At 43.2% G+C, this 22,412-nt stretch overlaps 1 protein-coding gene across 15 annotated transcripts in view; it reads left to right on the forward strand.

The window, feature by feature from the left end:
• Positions 1-22,412, forward strand: part of LOC124033919 (diacylglycerol kinase zeta-like) — a 122,089-nt gene that overhangs the window by 88,278 nt on the left and 11,399 nt on the right. For 14 of the 15 annotated variants that reach the window (XM_046346361.1, XM_046346362.1, XM_046346359.1 and 11 more), the window contains 7 exons: positions 1,579-1,679; positions 5,097-5,176; positions 8,588-8,657; positions 11,074-11,114; positions 11,845-12,041; positions 16,191-16,304; positions 17,906-17,962. In XM_046346361.1, the coding sequence (XP_046202317.1) occupies positions 1,579-1,679; positions 5,097-5,176; positions 8,588-8,657; positions 11,074-11,114; positions 11,845-12,041; positions 16,191-16,304; positions 17,906-17,962 (660 nt within the window). The remainder of the gene's footprint in view (positions 1-1,578; positions 1,680-5,096; positions 5,177-8,587; positions 8,658-11,073; positions 11,115-11,844; positions 12,042-16,190; positions 16,305-17,905; positions 17,963-22,412) is intronic. The other variant, XM_046346354.1, reaches the window with a different exon arrangement.

The raw sequence follows: 22,412 nt of genomic DNA on the forward strand, positions 1-22,412 counted from the left end.
GTCACACTCCAAACTCCACTATGGCCAAGACCAAAGAGCTGTCAAAGGACACCAGAAACAAAATTGTAGACCTGCACCAGGCAGGGAAGACTGAATCTGCAAAAGGTAAGCAGCTTGGTTTGAAGAAATCAACTGTGGAAGCAATTATTAGGAAATGGAAGACATACAAGACCACTGATAATCTCCCTCGATCTGGGGCTCCACGCAAGATCTCACCCAGTGGGGTCAGAATGATCACAAGAACGGTGAGCAAAAATCCCAGAACCACACGGGGGGACCTAGTGAATGACCTGCAGAGAGCTGGGACCAAAGTAACAAAGCCTACCATCAGTAACACACCACGCCGCCAGGGACTCAAATCCTGCAGTGCCAGACGTGTCCCCCTGCTTAAGCCAGTACATGTCCAGGCCCGTCTGAAGTTTGCTAGAGAGCATTTGGATGATCCAGAAGAAGATTGGGAGAATGTCATATGGTCAGATGAAACCAAAATATAACTTTTTGGTAAAACTCAACTCGTCGTGTTTGGAGGACAAAGAATGCTGAGTTGCATCCAAAGAACACCATACCTACTGTGAAGCAAGGGGGTGGAAACATCATGCTTTGGGGCTGTTTTTCTGCAAAGGGATCAGGACAATTGATCCGTGTAAAGGGAAGAATGAATGGGGCCATGTATCGTGAGATTTTGAGTGAAAACCTCCTTCATCAGAAAGGTCATTGAAGATTAAACGTGGCTGTGTCTTTCAGCATGACAATGATCCCAAACACACCGCCGGGGCTAAAAAAGGAGTGGCTTCGTAAGAAGCATTTCAAGGTCCTGGAGTGGCCTAGCCAGTCTCCAGATCTCAACCCCATAGAAAATCTTTGGAGGGAGTTGAAAGTCCATGTTGCCCAGCAACAGCCCCAAAACATCACTGCTCTAGAGGAGATCTGCATGGAGGAATGGGCCAAAATACCAGCAACAGTGTGTGAAAACCTTGTGAAGACTTACAGAAAACATTTGACCTCTGTCATTGCCAACAAAGGGTATATAGCAAAGTATTGAGATAAACTTTTGTTATTGACCAAATACTTATTTTCCACCATAATTTGCAAATAAATTCATTAAAAATACTACAATGTGATTTTCTGGAGAAAAAAAATCTCATTTTGTCTGTCATAGTTGAAGTGTACCTATGATGAAAATTACAGGCCTCTCTCATCTTTTTAAGTTGGAGAACTTGCACAATTGGTGGCTGACTAAATACTTTTTTTGCCCCGCTGTATATGGGAAGGAGATGTGTCGCACTGCATGAGGCAAGTGGTGGTCACACCAGATACTGACTGGTTTTCTGACCCACGCCCCAAACCTTTTTTATAAAGGTGTCTGTGAACAACAGCATATCTGTATTCCCAGTCACGTGGAATCCATAGATTAGGGCCTGATGAATTTATTTCAATTGTCTGATTTCCTTATATGAACTGTAACTCCATAAAATCTTTGAAATTGTTGCATGTTGCGTTTATATTTTAGTTTGGTGTAATTCCAATTTTTGAGAGATGGTACCTAACTAGTTATGCTTCTTCTGTTGTCTTCCTCAGCCAGCAGCCCTTCCCGGAGAGATTAAGGATCCGGGTGAACCGTATTAGCATGCACGACTATGAGGCCCTGCATTACGACAAGGAGAAACTTAAAGAAGCCTGTGAGTATTCCATCTCTGTCTAATGCACTGTAACTCCATCATCCTTCAGGTGCTGCCCGGCCTGTTCAAGGAGGAATTGTGGCAGGCTCTTGAGCACTGCTTCGTGCAGGGATGTTACTGAGAGCCAGAGGTGTTTTCAGTGACGTAGAACTTTGAACTGAATTTCAAAATAGCAGGCTTGTTTTATAGAGTTAAATCCTGGCCATATGCACTGTAACTAGAACCAGCTATTACCTGAAGATATACTACACGTATCATTGTGCCATTTTACAGGGAGGTTTTCCGACCCGAAGTAAGAGCGTAAATGGAAAATGATTCCCTTTCGATGCACTTTTGTCTCTAATGCGTATTCTGACCGTGAATTTAAGCATGGGAATAGAATGCTATTCACCTGCTATTTGTTTGGGGCGTACAGTAGATTGTTTGGGGCGTACAGTAGATTGTTTGGGGCGTACAGTAGATTGTTTGGGGCGTACAGTAGATTGCTTGGGGCGTACAGTAGATTGCTTGGGGCGTACAGTAGATTGTTTGGGGCGTACAGTAGATTGTTTGGGGCGTACAGTAGATTGTTTGGGGCGTACAGTAGATTGTTTGGGGCGTACAGTAGATTGCTTGGGGCGTACAGTAGATTGCCTGGGGCGTACAGTAGATTGTTTGGGGCGTACAGTAGATTGTTTGGGGCGTACAGTAGATTGCTTGGGGCGTACAGTAGATTGTTTGGGGCGTACAGTAGATTGCTTGGGGCGTACAGTAGATTGCTTGGGGCGTACAGTAGATTGTTTGGGGCGTACAGTAGATTGTTTGGGGCGTACAGTAGATTGCTTGGGGCGTACAGTAGATTGCTTGGGGCGTACAGTAGATTGCTTGGGGCGTACAGTAGATTGCTTGGGGCGTACAGTAGATTGTTTGGGGCGTACAGTAGATTGTTTGGGGCGTACAGTAGATTGCTTGGGGCGTACAGTAGATTGTTTGGGGCGTACAGTAGATTGCTTGGGGCGTACAGTAGATTGTTTGGGGCGTACAGTAGATTGCTTAGGAAAGGCGTGCACTCTGTCACTGTCAAACGTAGGTTAGCACAAATATATTTAATGTGGAAGGAGACACCAGGCCCTTGATCACCCCTTAAAGGATGCCGCCATCAACTAACCCCGCTAATTACAAAGGAAAAGGAAGTCCCTTTTGATTTATATGGTACTTAGCAGAAAACCCCACAGAGATGGAACTCTTTCATTTTCTCTCTTCCTGGCTCCTCCTGGGCAGCGAGGAGGGGAGGTGGGCATTGGCTCCAGGTTTTGCTATCCGTCCACCCTGAAACCCTCCTCCCATCCTCATCAGGCCATTCAATTGCTATGAGTTTATCAGTGTGGGCCTCCCTGCATGTGACTTTGGCTGGATATCAAGAGTGTGACTGGGAGGCGATAATGAGGTAGCTACCCATTACTGTCTCTAATGGATGCCCTGGGGCCCCAGAGGGGCTCTGTCAGTGGTTCTGTGTTCTACAGCCTCCTGCAGCACCTGTGTGCTAGGACAACACTGTAATCACCTCCATAACACAACTACAGCTACCCCCCCCCACACTCTTAATTGTTCTCACATTCGCATCCTCACGCACAAACCTAACTGTTCCAGACAGTGTCCCAGACAACAATTGCAACAGTTATTGGCCCCAAGTTATGTAACTATTGATATGCAAGTGATGCTGTTTGGGGCTGTTTTGGTCTCCGATGGTACAAAACCCAGCTACTGTGGACCAACTCCTAAGAAGTATGTGAAATAAGAAAGTATGATGAATGTATTAGGTTCTTCCTGAACTTTTGCAATTATATAGCCTCGCATTTACCATCCCGGTGACCGCTGTGGAATTTGTGTAGCGAAACAGAATGTAAGCTCGCAAGATTTCTGGATTGTCGTACGAGGCTTAGCAATTATAATACCTGACATAAAACCTCCCAGTAGGCTCTCGGCATAATTGGTGGAGGTCCAACTGTTTTCTAACAGTACCTACCATTTGCTTCACGGAACGCTGAAAGTAGTTTTATTCTTTGTTTTCCACCACTAGGTGTCAGAACGTGCAACTAACATGAAATGATATACGTTTTTAAACCTGAAAGCACACTCTAACTGATTCTATAAATAAACTCAATGTCCATATTATACAGTGGTCCAGTAACACACTTTGGACCTAATGCACCCTCATGCTTGCTGACGTACAAGAGAATTCCACTGCTGTTTTTGATAGGCCACTCATCAATGTAAATGGGAGCGAACACATGAAAGTGAACAATCATTCTGTGATTTGCACATTGTTTAGCTTCTTTCCAGACAGCACACTCGGACCTCCCTCTGGCTATCGCTGAATCAAGTTAGGTCCCTGATGTTTCACGTGGATCTTGAGGTACAAGTGATGTTAGGCTGTCATGGCTGAGGTGAACGCTCCATTCCCTCCCTGATCCAAAAATATAGCATGCGGCTGGTAGCAGTTACGCAAGTTGTCTCAGTTGCCTGACACCTATAAAGAGTTTAGACAACTCCGCTGTTGCAGAGTGAGGACAGCAAAAGAGAAGGGGGGGAAGGGGGGGATAGAAAGAAGCGGAATTGAATTAGAGACAGACTGTTCCAAGGTTGCTAGGCAACAGCACATTCCTCAGTGGAGAAATCTGCCTGCTTTTTTTTTTTCTCTCTCTCTCTCTCTCTCTCTCTCTCTCTCTCTCTCTCTCTCTCTCTCTCTCTCTCTCTCTCTCTCTCTCTCTCTCTCTCTCTCTTTCTCTCTCTCTCTCTCTGCCTGTGAAACTTGCTGCTCAGAGACACTTTTTCAATTCACAAATCTCAGCCTGACAGTCCACGAGTCATTCACTTCTGTTCTGTTCTTATTAAAAAGAAGGCCCTGTGGATGGCCCGGACATTCATGATCACATAATGTGGTTTTGATGCACTAACACTAAGTTTCAGTATCTGCTCTCTCACTATTACTTTATGCCTAATTGCCTGTCTCTAGTTTAGCACAAATCAATGGGCATGGGAACTAATGGCAAACATGTCGCCAGACAATTTGCAGACATTACATTTAGAGAATACTTCCTCTTATTGTTTTGCATTGCTATTAGGTTTATACACTTCACCTACTTTGACAGCCGTTTCAAAGGGGTTTGAGTGCATTGGACTTTGCGTGGCGCTCTATGAAACACAAGGCATCCAGGAAGCCCAAGTCTCTAAATATATCCTTGATCTATTGCCCACAAAAGGAACTTCCCCCAAAACATTTCTGGTTTCGAGTTGATAAATGGGCACAATCAGATAGTCTGTGTATTGTAGCTTGTGTCTATGAGCTACCTGTAGAACGTTTTTTTCATGCCTCGATCACTAGGCGCCTGCAGCAGTGTTTAACAGTATGTTGTCTCTCATCATCTCTCCCTACAGCTATCCCGCTGGGCCTCATCGTTGTCCCGGGAGACAGTGACCTGGAAACATGTCGCTTCCACATTGAGAGGCTCCAAGAGGTGAGAGATGAAGGAGAGCGTGTTGGGTTGATGAGGTAGATGGAACACTGGGTAAAGGAGAGGGTAAGCTGATGAATGACAGAAAAGACCGAGAGGGGAGAAGAGGAGAGCGTGTGGGTTGATGAGATGGAACTCTGGGTAAAAGAGGGACAGGAGGGATGGAGGACATGAGCGGCAGAGAGCATTTAAAGACAAAGTAGCTGTTCAGGTAACTAATACCAGGGGAGAACTCCGAAATGTCTGTGATGGAGGACAATTCAGGCAGAGAGTAGAAGAAGACGACAGAGGGGGTAGGACTGACCTTATGCCATAAGAGGAAGGGGGAAATCATTCTGATGAAGTTGTGATAGTGCACGAGCTGAACGAAGAGCGGAGGTTAGAAGAGGGAGGAACTTGCCGATGTCAAGAGCAATTACTTTCAGGCTGGTATATGATGGCTCATCTCGACAGACAAGCCCAAACCTGTCTTTAGTGTAGGAAAGGATTGCGTGTGTGGTTATTTGTGAAATGGGGGAGACATCCTCGCCCATCTAGCCCCCTCGCTGTCCCGTTTCGGTTCAAAACCCATTGAAATAAATAGTGCGTGAAATTTGTTGCCGATTAGCGGCACGGCCGCTTTGCGATCATTTGGTTATTTTATTCCTCCTTTTTTTACCACAATCCCTCAACGGCTGTCCCTCATTTGGGATTCCCAAACACTATGTTGTTTTGTTGCTGTTTTCATCAGCTCATGTCATAAGTAAAGGCTTAAATTATATTTAGGTTTTGTCTGCTACTAATGGAGACACGATGACTAAAATACTTTTGCAAAATGGTAATTAGTTCTGTTATATGTGTAATCATCCACTTTCATTATATGTTACTCTCAAAAACATATAATCACCCAATAATAATACTGTATTATTGGTAAGTAGGACTCGTAGCACACAACAAGACGGCATAAATTGGGGGGGGGGGGGGGGGTGTTTCTCCCACTACATTCGACCCATTTTCTGCAATCCAAAACCAGTCATTATAGTAACTTCAAGACGAGATGCTTATTTTCCTATCCCCATGTGGTGATTTACTTTGGGTAGGGGCATTAGACAGAAAGGAGAGTCTCCATTTATGGGATTACAGTGTTTTTGGGGCTATTCCGCAGGACTTCGTCTCCATTCATCCCTCCTTCAAACGACTGGTGCTCCAGGTTGGTAAAACGAGACAGGACATGGAGCCTGTGGCATGGAAAGGAACAAGTCTGAAAAGGAAACATTCCCCCTAATCAAAAACGACCTTTAGATCACCAATTACATTTTACATTGACATTTTTGGTCATTTTAGCAGACTTTCTTATCCGGAGCGACTTTCACAGACGGAGCAAACACAGACGGAGCAAACAATAACCATAAAATATAATTGAATTCAAAAACAAGGATGAGGCCTTTTAATCACAACCGTGTTCTTGTTACGAGAACACATTAGTCAAACCTGTCCCGCCCTGTGCATAACCGTCAAGCACATACAGTATAAAGGCATATAGCTGCAGCCACAATTTTCATAGTTGCTTTAGGTGTTTACTTGGAATTGTGTGTTTGATCAACTCTTCCATGTCTTATTTTTGTCTCCTCCGAGAAAATGATCGAGAGCACAAATATACTGCTCACATCCAGTAGTTCCTTGTGGGCTTCAAAACCAAATAAACTGTGCAATCGGTCAAAGGGTGTGTCGCGTCCATGTTCAAATATCGTGCCCTAGCCCTTTTACAAAGTGATTTCACCACACCGCTTTTAAGTTGCATGCCCAGAGAGCGAGAGGCGCGGGTAGATGCTGAGACTGTCCGTCTCCAGTGGTAACCACACACTCCTCCCAGCTACCCTGGCCCTCCTTCAGATCCCCATTCACAGCTCAGCCAAACCGGCTGCATAATGGCAATGGCTGCATAATAGAGGCTGTACTCAGGAGACCCTTTTTTCTCTCTCTCTCTCTTGTCAATCTGTAGTGGCCCTGTTTCCCCAATGTAAACCAACCCAAATTTGTCTCTCTGGGAAGAGTTTTTCTCCTTGTTCCTCTGTGCCCCTAAGCATGGTTTAGATGTGTTCTTTAGTATTGTGTTTGTTTGTGATTGTGGGTGTTTACTCTCTCTCCCTTTCTGTGTGCATGAAAGAGAGACATTTGTAATCAGGAATATATGTTTGCTTCTGATTTTTGTATGCAGCAAAGCATCCAATGTTTAAGAAACTGCTATTAAGGTTGCTTTGGCTATGTTACTGCAGTTAGTAATACTTTTTGCTGAATATAAGAGAGCATTACGACCAAGACAAGTTAGTAGATTATTTGATACTGTCTCGTTTTGATGGTTGCATTTTTTGGGTTCCCTGTTCGAGACCCAGAAAAGTCTGCCGTTTCTTCGATTTGGCTACCTTGTGTACACGGTTTTCTTTGGTTTGTTTGTTTGTGTGTGTGTGTGTGTGTGTGTGTGGGTGTGTTTTTTTTCTTTTCTTGTAGGTGGTATCCAGTATTTGTGCTCTAAGCTAAGCATGGTCTTTCAGCATAGTTCCTCAGTGCATGTGTCATAACATTCTGTACACTGCTATCCTCCTGGTCCCTTTGGAAGTTAGATGGACTGGTCAAGTTTACCTTTAGATGGGAAATCAGTAGTAGTTTTTTCCTGACCACAGTTAGACTGATCAGGACAAACTCTCTGCCCTAGTTTTAGCCTATAACTCTAACTAGGGCCTGGAGTTTTCCTGGCCAAGGCATGTGGTCAGGAGAAACTCATGGCCCTAGAAATGACTCCCGTTGTTGTCGTCACATTCCAACAGGTCTCTTTCCAACAGGTCTCTTTCTGAGCATTGAATAGACAAATGTCCTTTTTGTGGCTTGCCTCAGCCCATTTTCCTCTAAGCATTGACTTACCTTCAAGATCAAGTTCTGAAGAGGATTATGTCAATGTATCTCATTGCATAAGGTCACTGGACTATGGTACCTTTGGAAAAGCTTGGATTAAGTAGAGTTCAGCCAATGCACAGAACAGTGTCCAAAGGAATTGTAGGTCTTTGGACCAATGATTCTCTGACTGAGGCACACATGGGGGGGGGGGGGGGGGGGGTGAAACACCTGCCCTCCTAAACTCATGGAACTCTATATGAAAGAGTAGGGGAGGGGTTAATATGCTGGGCCCATTCAGTGAACTCACTGCCCAGAAAAGTACTTTTCATTTCAAAAAGCCTATGTCTGAACACAAGACTCGGGGCCTTTACATCTTGCCCTACATCCAGCAGGAAAAGGTGTTTTATTATTTGAGTCCTCTGTTTGTCAATGGACCAGTAAGTTGGACAAAACGAGAGTCAAGGCCTTCCGGTCTCATTTATGTTTAGTGTAAAGAGCAGGCTGTTGTGGAACTAATCTCATTGGTTCCGTTTTCTTTCTCAGGAGGATGAGGGAGCTAAGTCAAAGACCCTTTCCTCGCAGAAGCTTTCGCCAAAGTGGTGCTTCTTGGACTGTAAGTATCACTTCTTATAAAGAGCACTGCAATTTATTCCGTACACTTTCCGTGGTGTAGTGTTCCTCTTGGTGCCACCTTTTTTAGTCCCCTGTCTGTCTTCAGTGTTTAAGCGAGAGCGCTTCACATCATCTGATCACTGCAAGTGGGGGCATCTGTCTCTTACGAGTCACTGTTTTCTTGGTTTCGTTCGCCACGGAGTTTCATGTTTCGTCGAGGTCGACTTAGTTCGATGGAGCAGTGCCATTTCAGGACCTTCCGTTTAGTGCATCTGTGCCGTTCTCAGGCAGGATAAAGGATTCACATTTGCATTACAAATATACCCAGCATAAATGTGAGTTCTTAATGTTCAAAACAGAGGTTTTGAGGATCATTTCAACGTTTGTTTTAGATGATTGTTTTAGAAGAATTGAAGATAGGTAGAGCGATCCTACATGAACATGATTTAACGCCACTGTGCTGTATGTCTGTGTGAAACAGGATCTGCCAATTCAATTAAACCAAGCGCCATCGTAACATTCATTTAGATCAACAGCTCTGGTGCAAAGATACAGAAATCAATTTGATAATAATGTCACCGATTTGCTTTGAATGCTTCTGTTCTCTGTTGCATAGCAGAAAAGGAATCTTCTGGGCAGACTTCATGTTTGTCTGTGAGATATTCTTAAGCATACAGTTTTTAATAATGTTTCTGTAAATAATCTGTAGTACTCATTCCACTGTAGTTATTCCACTGACAGTCCACAGTTCCCATGAGATTTTTTTTTTTTAAACTTCTTCAGTATTATGAATGACATGTTGTGTGCGTTGCTAGGAATAGCTATGCATAACACCGGTTTACATATATGATGTACTCGCGCTGCTCATCAGCCACTCCACCTGCAGTGAAACTCGCAGTCTTCCATCTCGTCACGCCAGACTGACATGATAGCTGATCTCTGAAGGGTGTCGTTGCTTGAATGCCAAGTTAATTCACTTACTCACTAGTGATAGTTGGTAGAGAAGGGAGGGTGTTGGAATCTGCAGTCACATTTTCTGTAGCTTTTCAAAGCTTAATTAAATCCCATAGCTGCTCCATTGAAATCAGCACAGATTAGCTTCTATTCACTGGTAATAAAGCAGCCCAGATCTTAAAGGCGCTGTCCAAGAAAGACTGTTGTAAAGGTTTCGTGTGGAAAAATTATAATTGTTTTCTCTCTCTCATCAAAACAGCGTGGCTAATTCTTGATGAGAAGCATAGCAAGTGAATTCCAGCTGCATTCTGATTTGACTGATTATTTAATTAGAACGACGGGGGAACCACATCATACTTCTTGATACATTCTGATAAAAACGCCTTCCGAGATATGTCGGAAAAGCTGGAAAAAACATGCAGTACACAGACCTGCCCTTAAAGACCTTAAGAAACTCAAGGAGTCTTCTGGGCAAACGTCATGCTTTTCTGTGAGATATTCTTAAGCATACATTTTTTTTTTTTTTTTTAAATAAGAGTTGGATTATTCTGCTCAGTGAAGCTGGCAGAAGTTCAATTTGCAGTGTCCATGGAGGACAGAGGAGTCTTTTTCTTGGCATCTTAGATGTAGGGGAAGAAGCCTGGCAGATCTACTTAATTCCAGCGCGCACCCCCTTTGAGTCAGCTCCCACTGGGAACAGCTCATTTCCACTCCCTTAGACAGAATGGCAGCATGAAGCTTAATTACTGGTACAGTCCAACAGAACGAGACTGGGGGGGGGGGGGGGGTAGAGTTAGTTTAGTGGAATTTCTGCTGACTGGTGGGAAATGATCATCTGTAGTAAGTATTTGATCACTGGACCACAACCGTGTAAAATGTCTTTTTTCCCCCCACTCACTACTTCCCCTGTCTTAGTTTCTACGCTGAGATGTAGTGTTGTACATACTCATGAGTCTCACACGAGTCTATTTGATTTTCCTTTGAGAAGCACATTGACATATGATCATATCCCGTCTCCTGTGAATCTGTTTGTGACTAGTTGGCAGGCAACCGTGTGAGATGTTCGGTACAGTCCTCCCCAACATCTAGAATTACACCCACTACCAGAACCCTTTTACTCTCCTTGTAATGTCCCCAAGTCAATGGGCCAATTATGTGGCCCTTTGCTCTTACTTGTTCTGTTTATTGTACAGGTTATCCATCTTTTGCTTCATTTAACAACATGTGGCAAAGGCATGGTGCCCTTCGGAGCTGGTCTAATCAGGTCAACGCTTTGATTAAGCTCCTGCACAGTTACCAGTCCTCTCTGGCCTCGTTAGAACACTGTGTGTGTGCAGGCGTGTGCGTGCATGTACGTGCGTGTGTGTGTGCGTGGTTGTGTACAAGCCTATGTTCATATTATTTACTCTCTATAAATCTCATACTATTTATAAATAGATTTTTCCTTCTTGTTTTCCTTCTAGCCACAACTGCAGATCGATTTTACAGAATTGATCGTGCTCAGGTGAGTGTGTGTCATTGTATATCATAATACATTCAGTGATGGAAAAAGTGCCCAATTGTCATACTTGAGTAAAAGTAAAGATACCATAATGGAAAATGACTCATGTAAAAGTGAGTCACCCAGTAAAATACTACTTGAGTAAAAGTCTAAAACTATTTAGTTTTAAATATACTTAAGTATCAAAAGTAAATGTAGTTGCTAAAATATACTTAAGTATACATCATTTGAAATTCCTTATATTAAGCAAACCAGATGGCATAATTGTATCGTTGTTTTTTTCATAGACAGGGGCACACTCCAACACACTCACACATCATTTACAAATGAAGCATTTGTGTATAGTGAGTCCTCCAGAACAGAGGCAGTAGGCATGACCAGATATGTTCTTTTGATAAGTGCATGAATTGAACCATTTTCCTGCCCTGATAAGCATTCAAAATGTAACGAATACTTTTGGGTGTCGGGGAAAATGTAGTGCGTAAAAAGTACATTGTCGTCTTTAGGGATTTAGTGGAGTAAAAGTTGTCAAAAATAGAGATAGTAAAGATACCCCCAAAAAACGACTTAAGTAATACTTTAAAGTATTTTTACTTAAGTACTTTACACCACTGAATACATTGACTATGCAGAGTAAAGGAACACCGATGACAAAAGCAAAATAAACAAGTAACATGTTCAATGGCCATTATGATCTGTACATAAGTGATTATGATTTCTCTCTCCATCACAGGAACACCTGAACTATGTGACCGAGATATCCCAAGACGAGCTCTTCATCCTGGACCCTGAGCTGGTCGTCACGGAGACGGTGAGCACCTCACCAGGGATGCCTGATCTGGTGGATTCTTCTGGTGAATTCCCGGAGGCGTCTCCCAAGTTTGGATTCCCGTCCTCCTCCTCTTCTCCTCCCCCCTCACCGGGACCCAGGTAAGAGATGCAGCTGCTGCTCACAGCTTCTAATGGGAATTTCTGTCGGAGATCATGTTTTTAGAAACACTGGATAAAGGATGGGGGCAGCTCCACTGGAGCTTTCTGGGGGTTATAACAGTGAATTCATATCAGGTCATTTTCTGTGAACCAGTCTGTTTTTTTTAAGTGGTTTCCAGCAGTGCTGTTTTGACAGGCTGAAATAGTGTAGTAATAATCAGACTGGAGTGCCCCAGGTCCAGGACTCAAAAGTAAAGGCAGAGTAAACCGCGGGCTGAATCTGTATCTGGACGAACCCTATGACACGATAAAACCGTACGCTCCTCTAGGGGGCCGTGGTGATTTTGCCCTGCTGAATTATTACTGAGGGGACAGGGAGGAATGCAGAGGCCATGCCCGCCCATTAACCCCCCCCCCCCCATTAAATCTATGAATCATTTAAGTTCTAACCACTGATCTCCATAATCACCCTAGGAAGGAGAAGGGCCACACTCACCTGAATTCACAGAGTAACTTTAGAGACTCTCTGCCTCACTATAGACTGTATGTTCATCTTTTCAGAAGAAAGGATGTCTTGTGTGCCAGGTGTGGATATTCCTGTAGTTTTCCACAACAAATCTCCTGCACGTGTTGTAGCCTTTTGTGAATGACACAAGTGATGCACACAGAACGAGTCAACCAAGTTACTCGAGTAATACCTTTGAGCTCAACCTTTCCATCCTGTTAAATCGTCTTAAAGCGTTAATAAACTGCCGTGATAAGCCGTCTCTTCATATCTGCTGTGCATTCATCAATATTTCATAGAATAATTTCCGACATGCATTAGAAGCTGCCAATCTTTTAAAACCTTTGCGTTTCTCCCTGTCATTCCAGCGTATCAACTTTTATTGCTCTTTATGTTGTACCTAATTGTACAGTAGAGGGTTTTTCTGTGGAGTTCTGTTCTACAGTTAACTTCACCTTAGTGGAAGTCTCTCTTCTCTACACTTTAGCTCGGGCCCCTGTCACCCATCCATTTAGGGATTTAAGGAGAGTTTGATGAAGAGGAGGTGTGGGTTCATGGAGTTCAAACATGACAGAGGCAGATCCTAACCCGGCCCAAATGCCCCCCCCCCCCCCCTCCAAAGCAAACATAGTGGGACTACCTCTGAGGGCATGTGGGATTGTAGCCTCTCTCTCCCTCTCTTCTCGCCCTGTGGTCTATTGGCACGTCTTCTACAGACTGTCTTTTGATGCTTTCAAAGCAGAGGCCACGTTATTTTTGCCATGTTCTCTCATGCTGCTGGCTGGGGCTTGAAATAGAATTCCTAATAAAAGGATCCCTGTAGTCTCGAAAGACAGGCTGTGGTTGATGTGTTTAGATGTGCAGTGGGGGGTGGGGGGGGGGGCCTTGGTCCAGGGGTTTTGGGGGGGCTTCTTCAGGTCCTGCAGTAGTAGTTACGATACTTTAAATAGGAAAACCTGGACAGTGATGTTTGGAAGTAGCACTGTGTTGAATGTAATTTGTCATAGATGAATGCCACCTTAGTCTCTTGGTTATGTATCAAATCATCAAAGGAAATTTAAGACAATGTGCATCCTAACTGTTACATTATTTGCATACTAGCATAAACATCATTTTTCTCAGAACCAATTAATTTGCTGAACTGATCTTGCACCATTTTTTAACTATTCCTGTTACTGGCTCTGAAGATCCTCAGCTTCTTTGTCCTCCTTTCCCTAATCACAGTTCAGTTTAAATGTATAATATATTTTTTAAAGTGTTTTTTATTTTATTATTAAAGTAAAACATCCCGGAATTGTTCCTGTTCTCTCTCCATCCTCCCATCTGCTCTTCTTTCTGCCCTACTTTCCTTCATCCACTCCTCTTCCTCTCTGTACCCTTTCCTCCTCCTTCTTAACTAACCTGTCCTCCCAAAGATTGTTTACCTGCCCATGGACGTGTCTCCCCGTATAGCCATGCAAGGTTCCTTTGCATTTCACTTGGATGTAGCAGGGATTTCTGTGTTCTTGATATATGCCTCTAGACTGATCAATACACTAAGTCCAAGATCTTTTTGGGTGGAACACGTTCAAGCTCATGGAAAATGACGGTTTACACCGGCAGAACGCAGTTCAACAATAAAGTGTGTACTGTGTTGCTTTATTTTCCTCAAACATATAACACTTGGATCTTTTGAAAATATATACCTCTGCAGCCATGTGTGTGTTCCCAGGGCCATTTTTGTTTTTTCAAATGCAAATTTGATTGTGTGGGTTGGAATAGGTGGAGGAGGATGAATGTGGGAGGTGATGAGCAAAAACCCAGCGTTCCATCTTAAATGGGAATGAATACAGTACCAATCTGCCTCACTGCTTATGTTTCACTCCCACCTTCCTTAGAATCAAGATTCTATTTCAAAATCACACAAACCCACAATCGAACATCACAACTGAGATTGAGGGTGGGAGTTGCTCACTCCCAATCTGATTATCCATTTTGCGTTTGACGCTCTTGTCAAAGCAGGATTTGTCTCCATAAAGATGTCTGTGGGGTTTTTTTGTGTGTCGTAGCTGTTTAACTCTTTTCAATAATGTTTTTATCTCCATGAGCAGGCAGCCAGAGAGTGGGTTAGGCTCTAAACGAGACATGGGGAAGTGGCCGGCTGAGCATGGGTGTTAGCCTAGGTTAGGTTTAGGGTTTGGGGAATCGGTGAGGTCTATGTCAGGGTCAGATCTATAGTAAGAGCAGTTAGATCAATAAACACACATTCACGAGTCATGATGCTCTCGAATAATATCGTTGTTTCCTGTGTTCAGTGCTCTTCCTCTGTCACAGTGAATAGCTGCGGTTTTGTAAGGCTTTGTTTTGGTACTTCCGTAGTCCTGGAAATACAAAGTAGTCCTGCTGTGGATCTTTCTTTATTAGTTAAAGATATCAGCTTGGGATCTTTGGAAAACAGTCTTATTAATGGGATGTCAGAGGCTTTCATCATCTTTGTTTCTCATATGATCAATATTTCATAAATCACCAATCCGATTTGAACAGACAATGTGTATGCAGCTGTGCACATCTCGGTTAGGACACAAGTGCAGACTGTTCACTCCTGAGAATCTCTACATTTTCTAGGCTCCGCGCTTCCCTGGTTCAAGTCCTGCCCTTCAACTTTTCCCCCTGCAAAAGCATCACTACTTTCCCTAATTGATCTAAACAACATCCCTACTCCTATATTCCAAAAGATTGTGCATGTTCTTTTAGCATTGCAGACACGTTTCCTGTATGCCGGGTTTATGCTCTTTGTTCCACTTGCCTCTGGTCCTGGTTGGAAGTCAGACATACTAATGTGGGAGAGATGGAGCGGGTCGGTGGTAGACAGACAGACCCAGCACCACAGAATGATTCGGATCATTACGCTCCACAACAAGACCCCAAGCGTTTAAATAATGATCCACACGGCACTTCTGCTCTTTTGTTGCTGCTCTTCAGTTCGAATGGAATATAAAAAGACATTCAATCAAAGTAGAATGTTGTTGTTATCTATTATTGGTTGTATTAACAATTTAACACCATTTTATCATTTTTACACTCTCTTTTGACTTTATTGGAGGAAAACGAGCTTCAAAGCGAGTACTGTCGGTGCTGGATGACAGGAACATTTATATTGCATATTAGTGTCTTTTAACTGCAACTTTTTACCATTTTTAAGATTTCTCCTATCTTCCATCGCAAACCTTCTTATTCGTTCTTTAGACCCCCATCATTCTATAATTCTGTCTCACATACACAAGTTCTCTCTCTTGCTTTATGCACTCTGCTCCCAATGGTTGAAATGTTCTGGTTTCTATCTTCCAAGTGGGTTCACCCCCCAGCAATGTAAACACACTTTATTCTTTATATATACAGTGCCCACCTCTGATGTAAACTTGCTTTATTATAATGACAAGAAAAGGCTTAAATGTTTACCTCCGCTTCAGGACCCGGCGGGAATAGATACAGTACTCACTACTTTCTTTCTGTAATGTATACAACATGTGATACCTTCTAGGCCATCTCAAACCTCATCATTTCTTATACATACTGTGTCTCTCTCTCTCTCTCTCTCTCTCTCTCTCTCTCTGTCTCTCTCTCTCTGTCTCTCTCTCTCTCTCCCCCTTCTCTCTCTCTCTCAGGATCATGGAGCTCCAGAAGACCACTCAGAGGAAGCGAATATCCAGCGACAGCTCGGTGGTGGAGGCACTGGCACACAACGACTCTCTCAGGTCCAGTAAGCCTGCCCTCACCAGGTGAGGAGAGAGGCTAAAACGCAGGGGTGGTGCCCAGACTGAGGCAACCCGCCAATCTCCCAAATCACATATTACAGCTTTGATTTTGTTGTTGTAACACACTTCGATCTTTGATGCTACTTAACATACAATGCAGTCAGCCATACTAGCCTCACACTGTGCTATTGTAAGAGGGCTTTAAACACACTGTTTAACTTCCACTGTGTGTAGGTCCGGCAGTGCCAGACTGTTTTAAGCCTTGGCCATATTCCTGGCAGGGTGAGATATGCTCAGGAGTAGATTGAGGCTGGGGGAGGTTTAGCCAACACTCATTATCGGACAGAACCGGTGTAGCCTCCATCCCCTTTCCTGTCACGCTCGCCTGGACTGAGTGGGAAAGGGGTCTGACATTAGGAAAGGGTCTGGTCTGTGACGCTGTTAAGAGTATGGCCCCTTGCAGGTGTACAAGTCTACTTTGGCCAGGAATTGTTCCATGAAATAGTCTGCAGTGTCACTGGGTCAACAAAGCACCGTTCCATTCTAGTTTTTGCAAGGGAAATGCATTCTTCACGGTGGAGTTGTACGTATTTGTCATGGTCCATCGTTTCAGAAAAGTGTTATGGTTCACTTCCTTTTGTCTCATGAAACTGAGATGACAAGCAGTGAAATGCTGTTTTTGTGTGTGTGTGTGTGTGTGTGTGTGTGTGTGTGTGTGTGTGTGTGTGTGTGTGTGTGTGTGTGTGTGTGTGTGTGTGTGTGTGTGTGTGTGTGTGTGTGTGTGTGTGTGTGTGTGTGTGTGTGTGTGTGTGTGTGTGTGTGTGTGTTTTCATGGGCAAACACATCAAAACAAGATATTTTTTATTTTTGCTTTCATAATATCATTCGTTCTTATTACGTGTTTGAACTGAGTGGTTTGTAGGGCTTGTTGTTAGTGCTGATTGTGCTTTGTTTATATTACCTCCCTTATTGGAGCCAGAGAGGAGGGAAAATGGCACAGAGTATAACAGCATCCGCCACAGACTCGCCCTTCCAAATCGAATCTGCCATGAAATATAAAGACGTTAGGCTGCTCCTTGATATTGTGGCCACACCAATAACAGGGACCGTGAGGCTCCACGGCCGCTCACCACCACATACAATACAGGCACTGGAGCCCATTTTGCCATGGCACAATGAAGGTAAAATGAGAAAATAACTTAAAATAAAACAGGGTTGGCTAGTTGCGCTCCACTGCTGTACCTATAGCTCCGTAATGGTCTTTGTGCCAGGGTGGGCCGTGAAAATGCAATACAGTCACAAGGGATGAAGCACTGCTATTCCTTTGAGTGAAAGTGCACTTCACTGTAAGTTTTGCGTACTGCAAGTCGTATTTTCAACATTTAAAAAAATATATATATAAAAATATATTTTTTTACAGCTGATGAACTTCAAACTCAACCATACCATCTCAATGAAAATAACCCGCTCTCGGGTTATGAGGTTTTGTTTGTAGAGGCTTTCCAGTTGTTTCTGTTTCTACTGTTTATCTTGTGTGTTTACACATTTATGATTTATCATAAATGTGCTCATCTGTTGTTGTTGTTTTTTTGGGGTCCGTCCATTTGTTTGCTGTTGTCGTAAAGGGCCGGATGTATCCATCGGTCTAACACTACTGCAGCTGAGATCAACCCAACATCGAGGTGAGATCAAAGCCCCCTTTCAACACATTCACTTTCTTTCTCTTCACCAAGTCACTTTCTCAATTCTGCCCTAAGTCACTTTCTCAATTCTGCCCTTTGCACTCTCTGTCACACAAGAATGTATTTACCTAGCAAAGTTTCTGCTTACTAGTTCCTTGGTCTGGAGTCGACAAAGTAGCACACACCTCCACGCAATGTGCCAGACGTGGCATGTTGTCCAGTAGCATCCCAGTGAAGAGAGAGAATCAGATCTTTGAAACTGAATTTCGAAGGGATATTTTTTTTTTTAAATGTCATGTCATGGTAACATTGTCCTTACAATAGTATCATATTCACCTCCTAGCTTGGCAGGATGCTTATGAGAATGTGGGATGGCATTCAGCTGCTGATGGAACCATAATGGCACAAACAAGCCCATATGCTCCCGCTCGCTGTCACCGTGCCCCATCCCATCGTTTACATACAAATAGCTCCATTTGGACCGCTGAGAGAGACTACCTGAGAGTATTCATATTTGGCACATCCTTTACATTTGATTTTTACAATGAATTATGTGTCATTGTTTCTGCCACTCTTGTTTGTCAGCGACGCTAATTCACTGTTGATTGAGTCTCGTCTGGAGGCAGATTTGCACGATGGATCCTCTCCATGTCCACTGAGATGACTAATGAGAAGTTGCATCTTCTGAACGCTGTCATGTGTGCAGCACCGCAAAGCCACTCCAAACAGGAGCCGCGTGAAATTACTCCGAATTTAAGTTTTGCTTGTCACTTCAGTGATCTGCCAAACAGACTGATTAATGCATTTTGTCGTTTTTTTTTTCCTTGCCAGATTTTTCCCTGTGTAATGCTTCCCTGTCGTGCAATTATAATTATTTCCAATGTCGTAATTCTTTTGAGATTTGGAGCTTTTCTTTCTTTCTTGATGTCCGGGTAAAATGCTTAGGATGCTAGCAAGGGATTTGTTTCTATATTGAATGGGTAATTAGACAGTAATCAGCTAGTCTTTGAAGAGAGGTTATTTGAGCCTTGATAGAAAGGAAATCACTGTCAGCTTTTCCTCTGAGGTTTGGTTCAACAAATCCGCTTAAATGAACATGTAACATCCACTAAGGTGGCGTTATAAGATGTCACATTTTATGTTCTTTATTCACTGTATTTTGTAATGACAGCGCTCATCTGTATGTAATGCATGTTCCTACTAAAAAAGGAGCTTGTTATTTGCAGAGTGTGTTTTGACTGCATAGATAGTAGATGTTAATGACAGAAGATGTAATGTGATTTGGACAGCAGCGCCACGTAGATGGGCTCAAGCTCTAAAATGTAATCATGTTGATTTGGACAGCAGCGCCACGTAGATGGCTCAAACTCTAAAATGTAATCATGTTGATTTGGACAGCAGCGCCACGTAGATGGGCTCAAACTCTAAAATGTAATCATGTTGATTTGGACAGCAGCGCCACGTAGATGGGCTCAAACTCTAAAATGTAATCATGTTGATTTGGACAGCAGCGCCACGTAGATGGGCTCAAACTCTAAAATGTAATCATGTTGATTTGGACAGCAGCGCCACATAGATGGGCTCAAGCTCTAAAATGTAATCATGTTGATTTGGACAGCAGCGCCACATAGATGGGCTCAAGCTCTAAAATGTAATCATGTTGATTTGGACAGCAGCGCCACATAGATGGGCTCAAGCTCTAAAATGTAATCATGTTGATTTGGACAGCAGCGCCACGTAGATGGGCTCAAGCTCTAAAATGTAATCATGTTGATTTGGACAGCAGCGCCACGTAGATGGGCTCAAACTCTAAAATGTAATCATGTTGATTTGGACAGCAGCGCCACGTAGATGGGCTCAAGCTCTAAAATGTAATCATGTTGATTTGGACAGCAGCTCCACGTAGATGGGCTCAAGCTCTAAAATGTAATCACGTTGATTTGGACAGCAGCGCCACGTAGATGGGCTCAAACTCTCAAATGTAATGATGTTGATTTGGACAGCAGCTCCATGTAGATGGGCTCAAACTCTAAAATGTAAGCTTCTCAGGGCATCACAATCAATACATGTGTACAGTATGACGGAAACCTTGTATTTACCATCTCAATAAATACTGTAGGGAGCTCAAACATTCTGAAACGTTGTTAAATTAACGATGGTAAGAAAAGATGGCACCCCATACCATTGTTGACTCAGTGTTTGTGTTTCGAAAGATCTATGTGCTGAACCGAACCACCAGGTAATTGCCTAGTATACCTTATTCTGAGACAGACCGTCTTTTCGCACTTACACAGGAATGTACAGACTGTTTGCATTAACGATCTCCGGGATGACAAATTGTTACCAGCTTTGGCTTCTAAGCATCCAGCAGGCTTGCTTTTCACTTCCTAATAAGAAAAGATTATCCCCATTTTTAAAACCACATTCTGGAGTCTGTTTTTCTGCCCAGCTGCAGCCCTGCCACTTTGCTTGGAACAGAATATAATTCATTGAAATGACCATTCAACAGCAGTGAATCTTGCAGCGTTGTGACTTTATGGGCAATCCTGTTGCTTTAGCTCAATTGATTAACATTGTCTATAGTCATGCAGGCAACCTTGATTCTATGACGCAGATCAGTTGATATCTATCAGCTGCTGGGGTCATTGTGGAGAGGTGGAGGAGGAAGGGGGGAGGGGTGAGATCACATAATGAGTAACCTTGCCTGAGACCTGAAGACTGATGTTTATTCCCAGAGCTAATGCCTAGGCATTAGTTCTACTGTAGAAGGGAACACATAAAAGCTTCTGAAGTCCTTCTCTGTGATTGGAGAACAACTGTCTGGTTGGTGGAGATGTGTGTGTCTGGACTGTAGAGGCTCGGCTCCTCTAATTATGAGGTGAAGCAGATATTTGCGTAAACTGTGTGTAATCTGCCCTGGATCTCCCTCACACTGACAATCCATTAGCGACAGAGGTTAGGCCAGTGGTTTGGGGCTTGATGTTGCCCAACACATCTTAGCTGCATATTTTGTTCCCACTCTCAAAGGAAATTGCTGCTAGGATCCCAGGGCTTGAACATATCCTTTGCCCGATTGTGATCACTTTTTCTTAACTTTAGTCTGATTCTCTTGTTTCCATACCAACATATATTCTTTTTTTTCAACCCTGAGAGTGTTCTGTTTGTCACAGGAACTGTAAAGGAACTGATAATGCAGTTTGATGTAATGTAAGACTGGAGTACTCATTACATTTTCATGAAGTGTGGGTGAAACTGAACGGCTTTAGTAAATCAAAGCACACTTTCCTCTTAAGATATATCTTACTTGCATGGTTCTTTTTCAGGAACTGTATCACACACAATACACGGCACAGCCTACATATACAGTTGAAGTCGGAAGTTTACATGCACCTTAGCCAAATACATTTCAACTCAGTTTTTCACAATTCCTGACATTTAATCAGAGTAAAAATTCCCTGTTTTAGGTCAATCAGGATCACCACTTTATTTTAAGAATGTGAAATGTCAGAATAGTAGTAGAGAGAATGATTTATTTCAGCTTTTATTTCTTTCATCACACTCCCAGTGGGTCCGAAGTTTACATACACTCAATTAGTATTTTGTAGCATTGCCTTTAAATTGTTTAACTTGGATCCAATGTTTTGGGTAGCCTTCCACAAGCTTTCCCAATAAGTTGGGTGAATTGTGGGCTATTCCTCCTGACAGAGCTGGTGTAACTGACCAGGTTTGTAAGGCCTCCTTGCTCGCACACACTTTTTCAGTTCTGCCCACAAGTTTTCTATGGGATTGAGGTCAGGGCTTTGTGATGGCTACTCCAATACCTTGACTTTGTTGTCCTTACGCCATTTTGCCACAACTTTGGAAGTATGCTTGGGGTCATTGTCCATTTGGAAGACCCATTTGTGAATAAGCTTCAACTTCCTGACTGATGTCTTGAGATGTTGTTTCAATATATCCACATCATTTTCCTTCCCCATAATGGCATCTATTTTGTGAAGTGCACCAGTCCCTCCTGCAGCAAAGCACCCCCTCAACATGTGCTTCCAGCCCTGTGCTTCACGGTTGGGATGGCGTTCTTCGGCTTGCAAGCCTCCCCCTTTTTCCTCCAAACATAACGATGGTCATTATGGCCAAACAGTTCTATTTTTGTTTCATCAGACCAGAGGACATTTCTCCAAAAAGTATGATCTTTGTCCCCATGTGCAGTTGCAAACCGTAGTCTGGCTTTTTTATGGCGGTTTTGGAGCAGTGGCTTCTTCCTTGCTGAGCAGCCTTTCAGGTTATGTCGATATAGGACTTGTTTTACTGTGGATACAGATACTTTCGTACCTGTTTCCTCCAGCATCTTCACAAGGTCCGTTGCTGTTGTTCTGGGATTGATTTGCACTTTTCGCACCAATTTACGTTCATCTCTAGGAGACAGAACTTCCTGAGCGGTATGACGGCTGCG

Source organism: Oncorhynchus gorbuscha, linkage group LG04, assembly GCF_021184085.1.
Source record: "Oncorhynchus gorbuscha isolate QuinsamMale2020 ecotype Even-year linkage group LG04, OgorEven_v1.0, whole genome shotgun sequence".
In the NCBI taxonomy this organism is placed as follows: Eukaryota; Metazoa; Chordata; class Actinopteri; order Salmoniformes; family Salmonidae; genus Oncorhynchus; species Oncorhynchus gorbuscha.